Source organism: Vicia villosa, linkage group LG4 (genome assembly GCF_029867415.1).
Source record: "Vicia villosa cultivar HV-30 ecotype Madison, WI linkage group LG4, Vvil1.0, whole genome shotgun sequence".
In the NCBI taxonomy this organism is placed as follows: domain Eukaryota; kingdom Viridiplantae; phylum Streptophyta; class Magnoliopsida; order Fabales; family Fabaceae; genus Vicia; species Vicia villosa.
This window is the reverse complement of record NC_081183.1, coordinates 184886985-184906823: the sequence shown is the minus strand read 5'-3', so window position 1 is coordinate 184906823 and position 19839 is coordinate 184886985. Positions and strand designations below refer to the sequence as shown.

The 19839-nt window shown below is 32.3% G+C and overlaps 2 protein-coding genes and 1 long non-coding RNA gene across 8 annotated transcripts in view; all 3 read left to right on the top strand.

The window, feature by feature from the left end:
- The window catches only part of LOC131598503 (F-box/FBD/LRR-repeat protein At1g13570-like), a 6343-nt gene extending 3542 nt beyond the window's left edge, over positions 1-2801 (top strand). Inside the window, exons 3-5 of the mRNA XM_058871098.1 lie at positions 409-1327; positions 1512-1667; positions 2293-2801. Coding sequence (XP_058727081.1) covers positions 409-1327; positions 1512-1667; positions 2293-2640 — 1423 coding nt within the window. The 3' untranslated portion in view covers positions 2641-2801. The remainder of the gene's footprint in view (positions 1-408; positions 1328-1511; positions 1668-2292) is intronic.
- A 4100-nt stretch (positions 2802-6901) lies between these two features.
- Positions 6902-9672, top strand: LOC131596338 (uncharacterized). 6 transcript variants are annotated; one of them, XR_009282285.1, is made up of 8 exons: positions 6902-7295; positions 7366-7460; positions 7542-7600; positions 7960-8031; positions 8280-8464; positions 8676-8859; positions 9020-9136; positions 9223-9672. It is a non-coding gene; the product is annotated as an uncharacterized LOC131596338 (long non-coding RNA). The 6 variants fall into 6 exon arrangements; XR_009282283.1 differs by having other exon boundaries at positions 7366-7600; positions 9223-9356; positions 9478-9672; XR_009282281.1 differs by having other exon boundaries at positions 7366-7600; positions 9223-9328; positions 9478-9671.
- A 5490-nt stretch (positions 9673-15162) lies between these two features.
- LOC131598502 (F-box/FBD/LRR-repeat protein At1g13570-like) lies at positions 15163-17565 on the top strand. Its single transcript, XM_058871097.1, has 5 exons — positions 15163-15172; positions 15405-15448; positions 15705-16565; positions 16687-16842; positions 17272-17565. The coding sequence occupies exons 1-5, from the start codon at positions 15163-15165 to the stop codon at positions 17563-17565; spliced, it is 1365 nt and encodes a 454-aa protein (XP_058727080.1).
- The last annotated feature ends 2274 nt before the right edge of the window (positions 17566-19839 follow it).

Here is a 19839-nt window from a genome sequence, read left to right as displayed (position 1 = left end):
GTAAGATTTTGAATCCTTTCTTACTTCTTTTTCTCTTCTTCTTACTTTTTCTATCTCTAATTTACGTTTTTTATTTTTTTGTTGTAGCAGTCACATTCAGAGGAATATACTCAATCCGTAGCTTCATATGGTAATTTTTACTACTTGTGTAAATATTATATAACATGCATTTCATTGCTTCAAACTATGTAGCACCGACGTCTACCTTAAAAAATAAATGTGTAACACCGACACTTGTGGTTATATTTAATTTATTCATTTTTTTAATTATCACCAGTGTCGCTGTGTCAGTGTATTTAGAGTGTCAGTGCTTCATATTAAGAGAGACGTGTGTTTCTAGCTTCTCTATAGGTGGAACTAGCATGAATTCTATCATACATATACATATATTTATATACACTAACTTAGTTTGTCTTCTGATTCTTGTGTCTTGTATCAATATATCTATCTAAAGGCAGCAAAACCATCAAAGACGGCTCGTCCAACCGTGATTGATGCGGAGCTGGAGGATAGAATTAGTTGGTTACCAGGTCATATAATAGACCAGATTCTGTCACACTTGCCCATTAGGCATGCTGTGACTACAAGTGCTTTATCAAAAATGTGGAGGTACAAATGGACCACAATACCAAATCTTGTGTTTGATAGAGAATGTGTCTATGAACCTTCCCGATGCCCTTCAGATATTGTTGCGATCAAACTTTTGAGAATTATTCATCACGTACTTTCACGTCATTCTGGGCCTATCAACAAGTTTGTGTTCTTCTATCAGGAACCCGTGATTGAGACTTACTTTGATAGGTGGATACTTTGGTTAACCAGAAAGTCTATCAAAGAGCTTGAGCTGGAGATATGGAATTGTCAGCCCTATAAGTTACCTTGCTGCTTATATTCTTGTCAAAGCTTACATCGTATACAATTATATCATTGTTGGATTCATCCTCCATCTGCATTTAAAGGATTTAGGAACTTGAAAATTCTTAAATTGGATGACGTTACAATAACTCAAGTTGCCTTTGAAAATTTGATATCCGGATGCCCTTTGCTTGAAGATTTGAGATTGACATGGCTTGATGGTTTCACCCAAGCTATTATTCACGCACCAAATCTCAAGAATTTTGAGATTTATGACGTCAAAGGTGGTATATTGGAGAGTATTATCTTTGAAAACACTTTCCAACTAACTAAGGTAACTATTGATTTAAACATGTATATGAACTTTGAAATCAATCAAAGTAGATCGCACGGATGCTCTAGCAAATTGCTCAACCTTTTCAGTCATCTACCTCACTTACAGAGCCTGGAGATTTGTAGCTGTTTTTTAAAGGTATAATACTTAAACGTCTAATAGGATTTGTGTAATTTCGTTATACGTGTGTCTATATAAGCATGACTTATGCGATGGAATAATCAAGAAAATAATTAGTGATGTAGTGCAGACTGACAGTTTTACCTCTTTTAATTTTTCGTTGTGGTCATTTTTGAGCTCTAACCATTCTTTTTTGATTCAGTATTTGGCTGCTGGTGTTGTGCCTGTAATGCTTCCTACATCTTGTATCAGTCTAAGTTATCTTAGCTTATGTATACGCTTCAACAACTTGAAGGAAATTTCGGCTGTGCTTTGCTTGCTCAAAAGTTCACCTAATCTTCAAAAACTAGAATTATATGTGAGTACTCATTTAATTTTGTTTTGGCTTGCTTCAAAAACTAGAATTTTTGCATGGGTACATGCCTCAGCGTTGTATGCTTAAGCACGGCATTATATCTATAACTATACTATGCATTTAAATACGGTTATAATTTAAATTAGACAAAGAGCAAGTATTTTTGTTAAAGTGTTCAAAAGTAAATGAAAATTTGAAAAGCGGAAAATTTTGGTTGTTGGCCAAATAAGTAAGTTAAAGAAGCAACTTGAGGTCAAGGTTATGCATAGTTGTTGAATGTAGAAAATTTCTACTAAAACAATTACAATTTGTTAACCACAAATAACATTGTGTTTATCAAAAGTTAGTAGAGACTTTGAAATCTTTTTGCTTAAAGTAACTGTCTAGACTTGGAAGTTAATTTCTAAGACTTGTAATTGTGAGTTATGATTTGCTAACAAAAGTTAGGTATCAATTGCAATTTAGACGGAGTTAGTTACAATATCAGTACGGCAGCGTCTTATAAATAAGAGACTTGTGTACTTCATTTTATTTTTCTGTTTTTTTATCAGTAAATACCATGTTACTTTCATAGTTTTATTGTGCTTTATATCTCTCATGCATACAACTTTGCCTCCTATTGTTGTAGGAGCCAAAGGAGGAGGAGGAGGATGGGACTGCCCTTTTAGCACAGGTCTCCTATTGTTGGAAAGATATCTTTTTTGAGCCAACCATACCTCTCGGAGCACGACATGTGAGGATAGTAGACATCTCTGGTACCAAATCTGAAATAGATTTAATCAAATTTCTACTTCTATATTCTCCTTTGCTAGAGAAGATGTATGTGAAGCCTAGTAAAAATGTCAAACCAGAGTTGGTGACCGAAATAAGTGGGTTCAGGAGAGCTTCAGGACAAGTTGAAGTTATTTACGATGGGGAAACTACTGTCCAAAGACACCCTATTGGATGCATTAGTCCAAATGAAGAAACGAAGTAGAGGGGGAACATTTCCAAAACATTTTGAAACACTTTCTGCTTATGATTTCTGAGTTTGATTATGTTAGTTTCCATGTTTCAAACTCTAGACCTTATATTTAAAGTAAGACTCATTTGATATTAGTTAGCTCACCACAAGCTACTTGTTGAGAACATATGCAACTGGTGTTATTTTTACCGTTAACTATTATGTCATGCCATTCTAAAACTACAATAGTCAGAAGCTAAGTTAATCCTTGAGAAGTTTGCTCTCTTATATGATACATCAATGACCAATTCTGTTTGACTTGAATACAAAATGTATATATGATTATTTAGCAGCTATTTGGTTTAATATAGTTTTACAAATTCTTTGGTTCCGCTTTTTCAAGAGCCAAAAGTGATTTACTGGTGTAAAATTGATTTTGGCATGTTTGATTCTTTTAAAGTAGAATTGATTTTGTCTTTATAATTGATTTTACTTAAAGTTAGGATTTGTTGATTTAAGACATTAGAAATTATTGTATCTCACTAGCAGCTTTGAAACATTAGAAACCTCCATCACTTTGGGATCTGGTAAGCTCTTTGAGTCTTCTAAGCTTCATTATTTTGACATGAATTCATAACTTCCTAGAGGCAGAATACTCGCAGGTATCGGGGTTCTGAAGTAGACAGGGAGCTGCCATTATATTTATTTATGTGCGTAGTTACAATCTCTTATAGTTTTTCTTTCATCACAAGTCCAAGCTCTCGTGGTCTGAGCTCCCACGATTCGGTGTTTATGAGCTTGCTATTGTCTGGGATTTTTAATCTCCCAAAGTATTAATAAGAAATCATAATAGAATTCATAACAGCCATGACTCGCCTACAGCCAAGACCTATTTAAAGATAGGTTTTGCACCAGCATAAATTGCCATAAACCAATTATCAAAAGTATTATCCTCAAAATGTTGCAGAGGTTGCTTTGAAAGTGCTCACCACCTTTGTATTCTAGAAAGTTTACTTATATACCAAATATTTATAAAGTCAACTCATTACTTGTTCAACAAGAAAGACAGAATGTCATAAATTTTTTTATTTTATCAATCAAAATCAGAATTCTCAACAAAGAGGAAATCCAAGTTTTCGTGGTAGAGGCACAAGAGGTGGCGGATTTCATGGTGGTCGTGGTAGAGGCACAAGAATTTGTACTCATTGTGGGATGACTAAATTATACATTAGATTCTTGCTTAAAAAATCATGGCTTTCCTCCCCATTGGCAGCATGTTGGATGGTGCACTCAATAATTGTGCAACTGTAGAACGAAAGATAGAAAGAATCCCAATCAGAATTCAATGAAGAAAATAAGCAAGATCATGGTTCTTTGGTCACATTAGATCAACACAAGGCTTTGTTAACACTTCTCCAAGGATCGTCTCAATTGCAGTCTCATAATATTAACCACTTAACATCGAAACCATCTTATTTGCAGTCTCATAATATTAGCAATTTAACATCCAAACTTGATTTAGGCGCATGTATCATTTGCACTATTCCTAATACAAGTAAACCTGAAACTTTCATTCTAGACTGGTGCAATGCTTGAAGAGAATTAATCCTATAACCATCAAATTACCAAATGGATCTTTAGTAGCCACTTGTTTTGCAGGAACCATAACATTTGACCATTCATTTTATATAACAAACATATTATGCATGCCTAATTTTTAAGTCATGCAAGCTCGTTTGAGGCTACTGGCATAACACGATATTCAGGTTTAACATTAGATAACGCAAATGTATTTGTTTCTTACTTTTTCATGAGATCATGTTACCTCCAACAAAAACACATTATCCATATGAGGATCTCCTATCCAACGATGATCTGGCCCAATCTGCATGTGAATAACAAATGATTTTAACATCACCTTTATCTTCATATAACAGTCTCTTTCCTAGTGCATTCTTTATATAACTAAGAATTTGAATGACTGCATCCCAATGACTATCACAAAGAGCATTCAGAAACTGACTCATAATGATCGCAAATGTAATATCTGGTCTGGTGACTATATAATAGTTGAGTTTACTCATAAGCCGTCGATATCTTCCTGAGTCTTTCAATGGCTTCCCTTGATCCAAAAGAAGCTTTACGTTGGGATCTATATGTGTACTAATAGGACAACAATAAAGTTCACCATTTTCACTTAGGATGTCTAATGTATATTGGCATTGATTAGTTGCAATGCCTGATGGGGATTGGACAACTTCAATGCCTAAGTATTTGAGTGGACCCAAGTCTTGTGCTTGTTTTTTTTAAAGATGAGTTTTGAGACACTAGATACCTTCTATATTGTCTCTAGTGATAACAATGTCGTCGACAAAGACCACAAGAAAGATGCACCAACTTGTGGAGGAATGGAGGAAGAAGATAGAGTGATCTACTTCACATCTATTCATACCAAACTATATCATAATAGAGTTAAAGCGACCAAACCAAGCATCTGAGGACTATTTTAGCCCATATAGAGAATGACAAAGTTGACAAACAAGTCTAGAATTTCCAGGTAGAGTAAAACCTGGAGGCTAATCCATATAAACCTCCTCCTCCAATTCTCATTGTAAAAAGGTTTTTTAATGTCCATTTGATGAAACAACCAATGATGAATGTCATCCATGGCAAGAAAGAGATAGACTAAAGTGATCTAGGCCACCAGAGAAAATGTGTCACCATAATCAAGACCATATATTTGTGCGTATTCTTTTGCTATCAAACGGACTTTAAAACGATCAATCTGACCATCTAGTCCCTAATGCTATTGAATGCAATGCAACCATTTCTCCCACTATTGTATGACGCTAATTGGGATCAGACATAATTTCATATATAACTTAAGAATATACACAAAATTCAGAGCAGAAACAAAAGAGACATAGGAAGTAGAGTGAATCATAAATTAAAACACAAGCATTTTATTAAAGTTAGGATGACCCATAGTTTGATGTGTAAGACTTTGAGAAGCAATATAAACACATGCCACCAATGGTGATAGGTGATAAATCCTCCAGACTTACTCCTTATTCCGATCATTTGTCCTGTATATTGATCCTGGACATAAATAGAATTATCAATAAATAGAATTGAACAATCAAGAGTACAGGTGAGCTTTTTAACATAAATTAAAAGGAGAGCCAGGAATATAAAACACATAATCTAAAGAAAAGTTTGGAAGTGGGTGTATTTGACCAATGCCTTGAACTTTCATTTTAGAGTCATCCACAACAGTGACAAAAGGCACCAAATCATAATAAGACAAATGAGATTAAAGAAATGTATTATCAGCCATATGATCAGAGGCACTAGAGTCCAGGACCTAAGGACCAAGGGAGTAAAATATGGAAATAAAGGCTACTTGATTATCAGACTGAGCAACGAAGGCAGAAGATGATGGTTGATGAGTTGCTTCAAACTGAAGGAACTCAATGTAATCAGCGACCGAAACAGTAACCATAAGTTGTTGTTGCTCTCTTTCCTTTGTACGAATTTTAACTGTCCTTGTTAGTTTCTTGCACGGGATGAGCATAATTTTGATAAAAGTGACATAATCAATGGCAGAGTGATCTTCCATGAGAATGGGTGGCTGAAAAACGTGCAAACAAGCTCCCTCAGTGTTTGGAGAATAGTGGTGGTCGCGACGAACGACAAAACAAGGGTTGTTTAAACTAAAGCACGCTTTTTCGTGAGTTGAAATTGAAAACTAAGACCGAATATGGAATTGGAACAAGGAGATGAGCTAGGAGACAATTTTTTTTCAAGAATTGGCCACTAGACGCATTGTCATGCGTGGTTTAGGTATTGGGCGTGAGGCTTGTACGCGGAGGTTACATTGATGTATATAGAGGTGGTTTCTGGTGATTCTCTAAGGATGAGTCGGATCCGAAAAGGCGCTTATCTCTGCAGGGGTGGTGTGTTGGAAAATCGTTGGAATCAGTGACGACTATGACGACAAAGACTGTGGTGACCAGAAGGTTACGAAAATCTAATGGTGGAATGAGTCATGAAAGTAATAGGATGGCAAACTAGAGTTGGGATACGATTTGCTGAATTTTTTTATCACCATTGGATCAACTAGATAAAGCACAATAAAAAGTTGCCTCTCAATAACCACTTGATATCATGTTTGAATGTGAAAGAGTGAAAAGCATTTGAATAAAATTGTGATTTGGATACAAAATTTGTATTATATAAAAAAACATTATAACTTATGATATTAATTGCATAAGAAATGAGAAATATAGTAAAGTATATCTACAATATAAGAAAATTAGATGCTCTGGAAAAGACCCAACTGCCCTTTTGCTTTGTTAGAGAGCCACGTGGCTACCTCCTTTGCATTTCTTTGCTTTTGCTTTTGCTTTTTCTTTTGCTGTCTACTACCAACACTAGGGTTGCTTCTATTTTGAAAAAACCACGTTCTCTCTCTCTTCCTCTACCTCTCTCTTCCTCTTCCTCTTCTCTCTTTCTGATATTGTTCTCTTCTGATTTCTGTGCAGATGAATATGATGTTGATGGAGACGGTGAACACGTTGCTGATGATATCGTGATGTTGATGGTTTGTTTGCTGAACCTATGGAATTTATGGTCGGAGTTGAATCGTATACGACGAAGAAGACGCCGATTCTCCTCAGATTTTAGAGGTTTGATTTTTACTTTATTGTTTTACATTCATTTCAAAATCTTCATATCCTTCAGTTTTACCCTTTTCAGATCTGTAATCGTTCAATCGCAGCAATCCAGAGCATTCGTTTTACCGAACCTTTTCAGATCCCCTTTTCATATCGTCACTACTATCCATACCATTGGTAAGATTTTGTTACTATGCTTTTATTAAATGTGTCTGATTGTATGGTTATCGTGATGTGCGTTAGATATGCGGTGTTCAGTTTCACGGTGGTCGATCTGCGTTGGCAACAACGTGTTTCCGTCAGTGACTGTGGTGGTGGTAAGATTCAGAATGAACTCTGTCTGAATTTTTCAGTTTAGGTTTTGTTATTAACTTACCCTCCCTTAAACCCTAATTTTAGGTTGATTTAATAATGGTATGGATTCATGGTTTGAAATTTAGCTTGGCTATTCATGATTCAATATCTTATTTTTTGTTTTAAAATTGTATAGCACTCATAATCAATGCTTTTGGGGAGATTTCTTTTTCATAAACGTTTTGGACTTGAACATGTGAGCTATGTTTTAGCCAGACATGCAAATTTATTTGCACGAAAAACAATAAATATGAGGGTTCACATCTGATCCTGAAGTTGTATTAGCTTGCTGCTTAGACTGGTATGTGTTTACCCGGTGCAGGTCAGGAATGGTGACGGTGTTAGCTGGTAGTTAAAGGTTAAGTCAAAAGGAAATCGAAGGTTAGATGTTAAGGTGGGTTCTGTTATTGAACCTGAACTTGTGTATTGACTAAATATGATTGTTTTTGTGATGCAGTAATTTATTCTATGTTGATTGGACATAAGTGTTAGGGGATAAGTTTTGGAAGTTGAAAGTTAATACTTGATGTATGGATGGTTGTTAATTATGTAACTTGCAGTAGCTTTTTTCCTTGAATTGAATGTCCATAAGAGTGTATTATTTTGGGCAGGAAGTATTGACTGTAGAATGTGTATGTATAGGTTCGGTGATGAGGCTGCCCGGAGTCGGGAGTGACGTTGCCCCCAGTGCATGGCTGACTGAGTAGCACGTCTACATCCGGATATCTCACTTCATATACATTTCAGGATGTAGGCGGCTCGATGCTTCTCTCGGGCTCTGATTTAATAGGTTTCTGAGATAGGCTCTGTGCTGCGATTTCTGTTAGGTTTGAAGTTTGAATCCATCTATTTTCTTATAGTTTGCATTATGTTTGATTTTTTCTCTTTGTAACGAATTTTGCTGAATAATTTTTTAGGAAGGTTAGTCTGATGCACTTATCTAAGAAGTTTGGTCTGGATTATTGTTTTGGATATACGGGCTGATTGGTCGTTAATAATTGAATTCTATGTTGTTAATAACTGGTGTATTGCTTGCAGTGTGGATCAGGAAGATCAGTTGCTCCAATCAAAGCTGGTTTTGTAGCTCGCGTTGGCCGAAGAACTGCAGCGTCATGATTTGGCACTACTCAAATGCTACAACTCTGCTACACCTATTTGTTAGAGTGGGAGAATGTTCTGTCATGTAAGCTGATTCTGGAAGAGACGCAGGATATCAGTTCAGGTATGACTGATTGGAACGGTATCCATTATTTCACAATCAATAATACATCATTGAAATATTCTTTCTGTGTTAGCCGCATAATGTGCTTAACGTCCTTTCAATACCTACTCTGTTTTTGATGCATCAAGGTTATTATTATTGTTATTAATTACCGTTGTAGATGCGATTTTCTCCGGAGATTAACGAGGTATCGTGCTCTTCCTTTTACTCTTGCGTTCTATGTTTGCGGCAACGTGTACATCGGCATGCATCACATTGCTCATCGATATCGATCTTGGTAATTGTTATAGATCTTTATTTCTATTTTTTTAGATTTATAATGATAGATAAGTTGCAACTTTTCTGTTATATCATCTCCTGTAGGTAACTGTACATATTCAACAATTGTTAGATTGGACTCAATTCAAAGATATGTTGCAGCATCGAAGGAGACTGAGAAGTGGCTTATTCAATGGTGATATGAACGAATGTGAGAGATTTTATAAATACTATACTTAGTAGGTTATGAGCTATTGCTAAATGCCTTTGAAATTGCAAAGCAGAAGCTGAATGTTATGAGGTTATTTGAAGATACAGTGAATGCTAATGTTTAATTTGCAGCTAATGTTTAATTTGCAGGAACTAGGTGCACATATGCGAGGAGGAGGAGGAGGATTTAGTAGGAACTAAGCTTCACAATTTTATGTCGGCTCATCTCCGCCGAATAGACAGATATCTACATCCGATTAGCGTCGAACATATACGCTCTTCTTGAATTGCACTTTAATATATTTGGTTTTTTCTACTAATGTTTAGTATTGTCTTCTTGATTTCTGGCTATTGTACACGGTGTGGTTCGGTTGATGTGCTAGCATATTCTTTTTTTGTCTAACTTGGGTGCTGTGGTGTTTGCTCAATTTTGTTTGGTAGGTGCGGTTGGAGGAAATCATGAAGCCGACAATAATTCTTCCGGGGTACCTGTCATGTGCTGCAGTTATGAGGAGCAGTAGCCTTTGGTTCTATGCAATTGGCATTACAAAACCAATTGAATTTGGAGATGCATTGTATCGGTTTATGCACTGTTGCATCTGATCTTTTCGGAGTTATGTTTATATCAAGATTTTGATTGGTCTGGTGTGGGTGAATGATTTGGAAACAAATATGATAGTGAATGTAGCCTGTTTTGTCGGCAGACCAATGCAGTGATCATTTGAGATCAATCAAAGTCATGGTTCTGCATGTTGTCATTTAAATCTTAAATACAGACTTATTTTTTACTTCTGCCTGTATTTATAAAGGTATTTATAAAGTCACTAATTTATAAAGTTGAAGGGTCTGAATGGTTAAATATATATATCAAACAGTTCATATATAAGAAAAGGGAACCATAATTTGACTATTTTCTGAAGTAATTATGATACTCTCATTCTCAGCAGTAAGACAAAAGGAATAATTTTATCTGATAAGTGATATATAAGAATAACGAACACTGTTTGAAATTAGTATAAATGCTAAAGGTATATTGTATCACTTCCAAAAATTCAAGAAAATTGAAGTCAAGACTAAAAGAAACTAGCTGCACAAGTACAATGGATTTACACTGAGTTTTTGATATGTTTATAGAACAATAGGATAACCTTTAATCTAGAACCTTTTAAGGAATTTGTACTCAACCAAAATTTAAGATTAAAAATATAAATTTTTATTTCAATGCAATATGATACTGCATATATGTTAACTACTATAAATATGTATGCATCTTAATAGTATACTTATTCTCAAAATATTTATATGATTTTTTATTTGTCAACCACATTTGTACTTTTTTTTTTTGTCTTTTTATACAATGTTATAATTTCTTTATGAACATTAGTTAGGATAATACATGGAAAGTGAGCTATATATTAAGAAAAGATTATTAAAAAAATTTATTGATGGTCTATTTTAATATTATAATTATTTATATATTAAATATTTTTAAATATTCACATAACAATTAAAATATGAATATTTGTATAAACGGGGAAAAGTGTTTTATTGAAACAAATATTTTTATAAATTGAAAAAAGTCTACTAATAATACAAATATTTTTATAATTATAAAAATATATATTGATGATACAAATATTTTTATAAATGACAATTTATATATGTTAAAAAATTGTGCGTACCCGATCAATACCCGTACGAACGCACGGGTAACACACCAGTACCGTGTGAACGCATAGATAACCTTATCAAAATCCCCGCGAACGCACGGGTATAATATATAAATGAATAATCCATATATTTTAGAATTGATTTTTTTTGTACAAATTATGTGTTTAATAGTTTTTTTTTAACAATAATAGTTTTTAAAAACTTATACACTTATCTTCCAGTTCATTTTTTTTCTTTCTTCAATAATATTTTGATATTTTTACTGATCACTATCACAATAATATGTTACTATTATAATTTTTTTTACTGATCACTATCACAACAATACTTATTTTTTTAATTAACCATTATTTTTATATAAGAAAATTTACTATTATTAATTCAAATGTTTTTGTAATTGATACTAATAATTTTATTTTGAAATTATTTTAATGTTATTGATGATCGAAATATTTTTTTATTAATTATACATTCAATTATTATTTTTTCACGGGTACCAGACATTTTTTTATTAAAATATATATCTAATATAAATGCGCGTCCCGTACCAGAACCCGTGCGAACGCACGGGTTTGTCACTAGTTTTGTTCTAGTCTATATAGACTAAAGAATATTCTATAGAATATTCTCAATATACAAATATTATCTCTTTAACACCTTCAATAATCTATGCATGTTTTCCACCATATCATTGTTGAATACAACACTAACTATATCACCCACAATATCTAAGGTAAACCAATATGTAATAACTAGTAACAAACCCGTGCATTCGCACGGGTTCTGGTACGGGACGCGCATTTGTTTCAGATGTAAATTTTTTTAATAGAAAAAAATGTATATTGAAAGTAATTAACATTTTGATAAGTAAATTCATGTTCCCGTTAATATTCAATATTTTGATAAGTATCTTCATGTTCTCGTTAATATTCAATATTTTAATCAGTAACTTCAGGTTCCCGTTAATATTCAATATTGTGATCAATAACTTCATGTTCCCGTTAATATTCAATATTTGAATCAGCAACTTTAGGTTCCCGTTAATATTCAATATTGTGTGATCAGTAACTTCATGTTCCCGTTAATATGCAATATTGTGATCAGTAACTTTAGGTTCCCGATAATATGCAATATTGTTTCAGTAACTTCATGTTTCCGTTAATGTTCCCTATTTTGCTCAGTAACTTCATGTTCTCGTTAATATTCATTATTTTGATCAGTAACTCCATGTTTCCTTTAATATTCAATATTTTAATTAGTAGCATCAGGTTCCCGTTAAAAATCAATATTATGATCAGGAACTTCATGTTTCCGTTAATATTCAATACAAATAATAAGTAACCTCATGTTCCCGTTAATATGCAATATTGTGATCAGTAACTTCATATTCCCGTTAATAATCACTATTTTGATCAGTAATTTCATGTTTCAATTAATATTCAATATTTTAATCAATAACTTCAGGTTCCCGTTAAAATTCAATATTATGATCAGTAACTTCATATTTCAGCTACTATTCAGTACAAATAATCAATAACGATAGGCTCCCGTTAATATGCAATATTGTGACCAGTAACTTTAGGTTCCCGTTAATATGCAATATTGTTTCAATAACTTCATGTTTCCGTTAATGTTCACTATTTTGATCAGTAACTTCATGTTCCCGTTAATATTCATTATTTTGATCAGTAACTCCATGTTCCCTTTAATATTCAATATTTTAATCAGTAAAATCAGGTTCCCGTTAAAAATCAATATTATGATCAGTAACTTCATGTTCCCGTTAATATTCAATACAAATAATCAGTAACTTCATGTTCCCGCTAATATGCAATATTATGATCAGTAACTTCATGTTTTCGTTAATATTTGGATTAATCAATAATAATTTTTTTACCTATATGAAAATATTTGGATAAAAAATAAAATTTTGAATATTGATATTTTAGTCATTTAAAGAGTAAATTTATGGATTTATATTTTTCTAGATAAATTAAAAAAAATATTGAATGAATTTTTATTATTTAATATTTTAATCAATTAATTTATTTTCCCCATTATTTTGACATTATTTACAAAAATATTTGACACAATAGTAAACTTGTTCCCATTATTATTTTATATTTTGATTAGTAGCTTTATGTTCCCTTTATAATTGTTTTAATGTGGTATTTTAAAAAATGATAAATTATAATTTGGTCATATATAATCAAAAACATTAGATTCAATATTGGGATCATTAGTCACATTTTTTCCGTTTCATATAATTTATATGATTTGAAAAAATAAAATTTATTAAAATTTTATTAACTCACTACAAATATCTAAACTTGTTATAATTTTTATAATTAATAATAAAACTTTAAGAAAATAAAATAGAAGGAACAAATATTGAATCAATAGTGTTAGTGTGTGGATCTCTCGTTATATTTTGTAACATTGATTTTTAATTTAAAAATAGATATTAAGATCACACATTTACTAAGAATATAAAAATAAAACTATTTAAAAAAATACAATAGCAACCATAAAATAATTTTTTAAATAATTTTTTTGTTTGTTTTGATAAATTGATCTAAAATTTCCTTTTATAATTCAATTAAAATATTTTTTTTAGTTTAGAAAATATTTATAAAATTTTTGAATTTATATTTTTTATATAAATTTAAAAAAATATTTAAAATAAATACAAATAAGAAGTTTACAAAAGTTCTATTTCCTTTTTTATTGAAAACAAAAATTTTGCTTAGAGAAGGGAGGAAGTAGCATTTATTTCCTCAAATTTGACGTGAATATGAAGTGAAAAGCATTTTCTTTTAAAAATATGTTCTAATTTCAAAATAAATAAAAAATGAAATATATTATATATATTATAAACTAATAATTTTATTTTAACATAATAAAATATAGATTGTAATTTATGGTTGGGATGTAGTTGGTTTGTTGGAAAACCAAATTTATAATTGGTAGCAAAGAGTTGTGTATGAGGGAAGAAGAAAGAAAAAGTAGAAAAAGATTACAAGAAGTGATAGGAGAAAGAAGTGTGTAAAGAAAAAAAAGTAGTGTTGATGTGAAAGAAAAAGTTGATTTGAATAAAAAAATAGTATTACTAAAAAGTAGCTTTTAGTGGTATAAAAGAAAAACTCAAGTAAATGACTTGGGAGATGATTAAACTATCCATGTGGCAAGTTTATGAGCAAGTAGGGTATTTTGGTCTTTTCCATAACATATAATTTTCTTATATGATAGATTTCCAATGTCCAAATGAAAATTTCTTGTAAGCCAAAGCTACTGAAATGCTAACATAAAATGTTACACAATTAATTTCCAGCAATGGTAGCTTACACTTTTTTTTACGTATTACTATTATGGTTCAATATTAAATGAAACATGTTGACCAACTTTATTAAGGAAAATGCTATTCATACGCTGAAATCATATATTATACCGTATATAATAATCTTAATATTATTTTAATGTTTTAATATATTCTTCTTTAAAACTATTTTGGTTAATAAAATATCAAAACTTTATTAATACAGTTTAAAGTTTGGTAAATATATATTCTAACATAAAACAATTAATATATATATATATATATATATATATATATATATATATATATATATATATATATATATATATATATATATTTCAGACTTTGATTAATACTATATATAAAGTTGGTTAATACAGTTTATAGCTTGGTTAATGAGTTCTCAAAAATAAAAAAATTAAATAGTAAAATAAAGTTGGTTAATAAAGTATAAAAGTTGACTAATACATTTATAATTTAGTGTCAAACTTGATTAATACTATGTATTTTATTGGTTAGTAAAGTAGTGAAAGTGGTTAATGAATTATTAGAAAAATAATTGGTTAATGACATATATTTTTGTAGTTAATACAATTGCGATGTTGGTTAACGACACAATCTTATAATTATGTTGTATAAATACGTTAAACAGTGTATACGATGATGTATGATTTAAATGTAAAAAGTGGTGTACAAATAGCATTTATTAAACTTGTACATTAAGAATAAAAAAAAATCAATTAATTTAATTCAATCATAAAACTAAAATTTCACTTAAAGTTATTTATGAGGGTAATATGGGAATAAAAAGTAATTAGAGAGTGAAAGGAGTATAGGTATAAAAAGGGATGACGGCAAGTAAATTCTTCCAGGAGATTTGTATGGTAAGACGGCCCAATTAAGATAATGCAAAGCCCAATCTCGTGTCCTCCATAATGTATATATAGTTTCAAATTGCCCTATTTTTCAACTCTTGCTTTCTCTCGTCTTCACTTCCACATTAGGTAAGATTTTGAATCCTTTCTTGCTTCTTTTTCTCTTCTTGTTACTTTTTCTATCTCTAATTTATGTTTTTATTTTTTTGTTTTAGATTCACATTCAGAGGAATATACTCAATCGGTAGAGCTTCATATGGTAATTTTTACTAAGTGTGTAAATATTATAACATGCATTCTATTGCTTCAAACTATGTCGCACCGACACCTCTGAAAAATAGAATGTTTGTGTGGGTGTTACACCGACAGAGAGACTTGTGTTTCTAACTTCTCTATAGGTGGAACTAGCATGAATTCTAGCATATATATATAGATACATGTATATACACTAACTTAGTTTGTTTTCTGATTCTTGTATGTTCCCTTTGTTTGAATATCAATATATCTATCTAAAGGCAACAAAACCATCAAAGTCTGCTCGCCCAACCGTGATTGATGCGGAGCTGGAGGATAGAATTAGTTGGTTACCAGGTCATATAATAGACCAGATTCTGTCACACTTGCCCATTAGGCATGCTGTGACTACAAGTGCTTTATCAAAAATATGGAGGTACAAATGGACCACAATACCAAATCTTGTGTTTGATAGAAAATGTGTCTCTGCACCTTCCCGCCCTTCAGATATTGTTGCGAGTGAACTTTTGACAATTATTGATCAAGTATTTTCACTTCATTCCGGGCCAATCAACAAGTTTGCGCTCTTCTTTCGGGATGTCATGAGTGACACTAACTTTGATAGGTGGATACTTTATTTAACAAGAAAGTCTATCAAAGAACTTGAGCTGGTGGTATGGAATGAGCAGCCCTATAAGTTACCTTGCTACTTATTTTCTTGTCAAAGTTTACATCTTTTAGAATTATATCATTGTTGGATTAATCCTCCATCTGCATTTAGAGGCTTTAGGAACTTGAAAATTCTTAAACTGGCTGGCGTTACAATAACTCAAGATGCCTTTGAAAATTTGATATCCGGATGTCCTTTGCTTGAAGATTTGAAATTAGCATTTTTTGATGGTTTCACCCAAGCTATTATTCACGCACCAAATCTCAAGATTTTTTACTTAAATGGTGGCAAATTAGAGAGTGTTATCTTTGAAAACACTTTCCAACTAACTAAGGTAACTATTGTTTTAGACATGTATATGAATATTGAAAGCAATCAAAGTAGATCGGACGAATGCTCTAGCAAATTGCTCAACTTTTTCAGTCATCTACCTCACTTACAAAGCCTGGAGATCTATAGCTGTTTTATAAAGGTATAATACTTGAGCATCTAAATGTTGAATTTAACTGTGGGAGTGACTATTTTAATTTTCCGCTGTGGTCCTTTTTGAGCTCTAACCATTGCATTTTTTACACCACTCTTTTTTGTTTCAGTATTTGGCTGATGGTGTTGTGCCTGTAAAGCTTCCTAAATCTTGTATCAATCTAAGTTATCTTAGTTTATGTATAGACTTCAACAACTTGAAGGAAATTTCGGCTGTTCTTTGCTTGCTCAGAAGTTCACCTAATCTTCAAGAAATAGAATTATATGTGAGTACTCATTTAGTTCGGTTTGTTCAATGTTATGCATAGTTGTTGAACGTAAAAAATCTTTACTCAAACAATTACAATTGTTTAACCACAAATGACATTGTGTTTAACAAAAGTTAGTACAGAAATTGAAATCTTTTTTGCTTAAAGCAATTGTCTAGTCTTGGCAGTTAGTTTCTAAGACTTGTACTTGTGAGTTATGATTTGCTAACATAAGTTATGAATCAATTGCAATTTAGATGGAGTTAGTTACAGTATCAGCGCGGTCGAGTCTTATAAATAAGAGACTTGTGTACTTCATTTTATTTTTTCTGTTTTTATCAGTAAATAGAATGTTACTTTCATAGTTTAAATGTGCTTTATATCTCTCATGGATACAACTTTGTCTCCTTTCCGTTTGATCCATAAATTTGTAACCATTGCATGTAGGAGATGATGGAGGAGGAGGGGTCTGCCCTTTTAGCACAGGTCTCCTATTGTTGGGAAGATATCTTTATTGGACCAACCATACCCCTCGGAGCACGACGTGTGAGTATTGTAGACATCTCTGGTACCAAATCCGAATTAGATTTAATCAAATTTCTACTTCTATATTCTCCTTTGCTAGAGCAGATGTATGTGAGCCCTAGTATACATGTCAAACCAGAGTTGGGGACCGAACTAAATCGGTTCAAGAGAGCGTCAAGACAAGTTGAAGTTATTTACGATGGGGAAACAAAGTAGAGAGGAAAAATTCTAAAACATTTTGAAACACTTTCTCTTTATGATTTCTGAGTTTGATTATGTTAGTTTTCAAAAATCTAATATGAGAATTATTTTATTCCATCTTTGATAGTTGATTAGTGTTTTCTATATATTACCTGCATTAGCTAAAGGTTTTAGACTTTCCAAATTGGTTGTGATCATGCTTGAAGCTGCAATGCGGGCTCAAATATTTAGGGTGACTTTATGCAGAAGATAAAAGAGAGCACCACATCAATGCTGTGAAATGAGAGCATCAAATACCTTTCACGATGCAATGAGCTTGGAATTTGGAAAAAAACTCCAGGAGACTTATAAACATGTCAATTAATTTCTATAACCTCTATTCAAATTACAAAGGTTCCACTAAACTGAGACAGCTAGCATTCGTCTATTAGAATGAAAGTGAGAGTAATGCAAACCGTGGTTTATGGTGCGGCTTTTGCACCAGTAGGAGTCAAAGATCGTACTGCATCGGAAATTGCCGTCATCTCGGTGCCGCATCATAGAATGGCTTCATCCCGGTACCGCATCGGAAATTGGTCTCATCTCGTGTTAAATGTGATAAGGAGAAAGAGAAGTTAGTTAGCCTGGGAATAACAAAATTATAACTGAACCTAACTGATTTGGAAAACATTTAGAAAAATTGTTATGAAGTTTTACACTTTGAGTCACTTGCTATATAAGTAACCTTATGCCATTGTCAGATTTCAAATTTTGTGAGTAAAGAAAGCTTGTTCATCACTATTGTAATTTCTTCTATATTGCTCTATGAAGCACGGACACCTCTAAGAGTAGGCATGTCGCGGTGTCTGACACGCGTCGGTGTCCGACACTTGTATGACACCCGTACGACACGTGTCAAAAAAGTCAGACAAGTGTCGGAAAAGTCAGAGAAGTGTCACCCAAAAAAATAGATTTTTTCATTGTTTCGACACTCTTTAAATCGGTGTCGGACACGCGTATTACATTCAAACAACGCTTGTAGAACAATTCAGACATGCTTTTCCAAAAATATTAGTTTTCAACATACCTTACATATCTTTTGGACATGTATTGAAACAATATTATCGATGAAAAATTAAAGATATTAATTTTCATTAGAATATTTTTAACTCTTTTAATAATAGATAGATAAATGAAACTTAAATACTACCGTATATGTAGCGGTGTCGGTGTCTTATGTTTTTTATATTATCGGTGTCGGAGTGTCCGTGTCGTGTCGTGTCGCAGTGTCCGTGTCAGAGTCCGTGCTTCATAGATATTGCTTTTTCTCCATGTTTAGTTTAAGTTTTAACACGATATCATCGACCTATAATCAAGCTTCACCCTGCTGGATTTGATTAATTTTCCGCTCACCAATCTCAGTTTTCTTTCATCTTTCATATATATCCTTTCTATTTTTTTTTCATACTCTGTCTTCATCTCAACATGTCTATTACAAGCTCTTCCAACGGTGCTAATGGATGACCTTTCTTCAAATGCTAACGAGGGTTATCATCAAACTGATACTCTAAATCCCTATTTCATGCACCTAAATGAGAATCCAACATCGGTTCTTGTTTTCCGACTACTCTCCAACAAAAATTATCATTATTGATCTCGTTCCATGACCATGGCTCTAAGGTCAAAGAATAAATTACACTTCATCAATGATGTTTTGCCTCGACTACCTGGTGAAGATCATAATTCAATCGCTTGGGATAGGCACGACACAATGATTATGTCGTGGATTAACAATTCTTATGAATAAAAAATTGCTCAAAGCATTTTGTGGATGAAAAGTTCAGTTCAAATGTAGAGTGAATTGAAATATCGTTTTTACTAAGGAGATATCTTAAGAATTTCAGATATTCGAAGAAATTTACACTTGAAAGCAAGGTGCTTCTTATATTTCTTCCTATTATACAAAGCTCAATAAGTAGTTACAAAGATGGAGACCAAGTTATTAGATTTCTCAATGGATTGAATGATCAATACTCAACATTTAGGTAACAATTCATGTTGGTGGACCCTCTTTCAAATATTTGTAAAGTTTACTCATTACTTGTTCAACAAGAAAGACAAATTGTCATACCACTTAATAAGTCCAAAGATTTTGCTTTTCCAGATTAAAATCAGAATTCTCAAAAATAGGAAATCCAAGTTAATGTGGTAGAGGCACAAGAGATTGAATATTTCGTGATGACTGAGGTAGAGGCACGAGAAGTTGTACTCATTGTGGGATGACTAATCATAATTAGATTTTTGATTAAA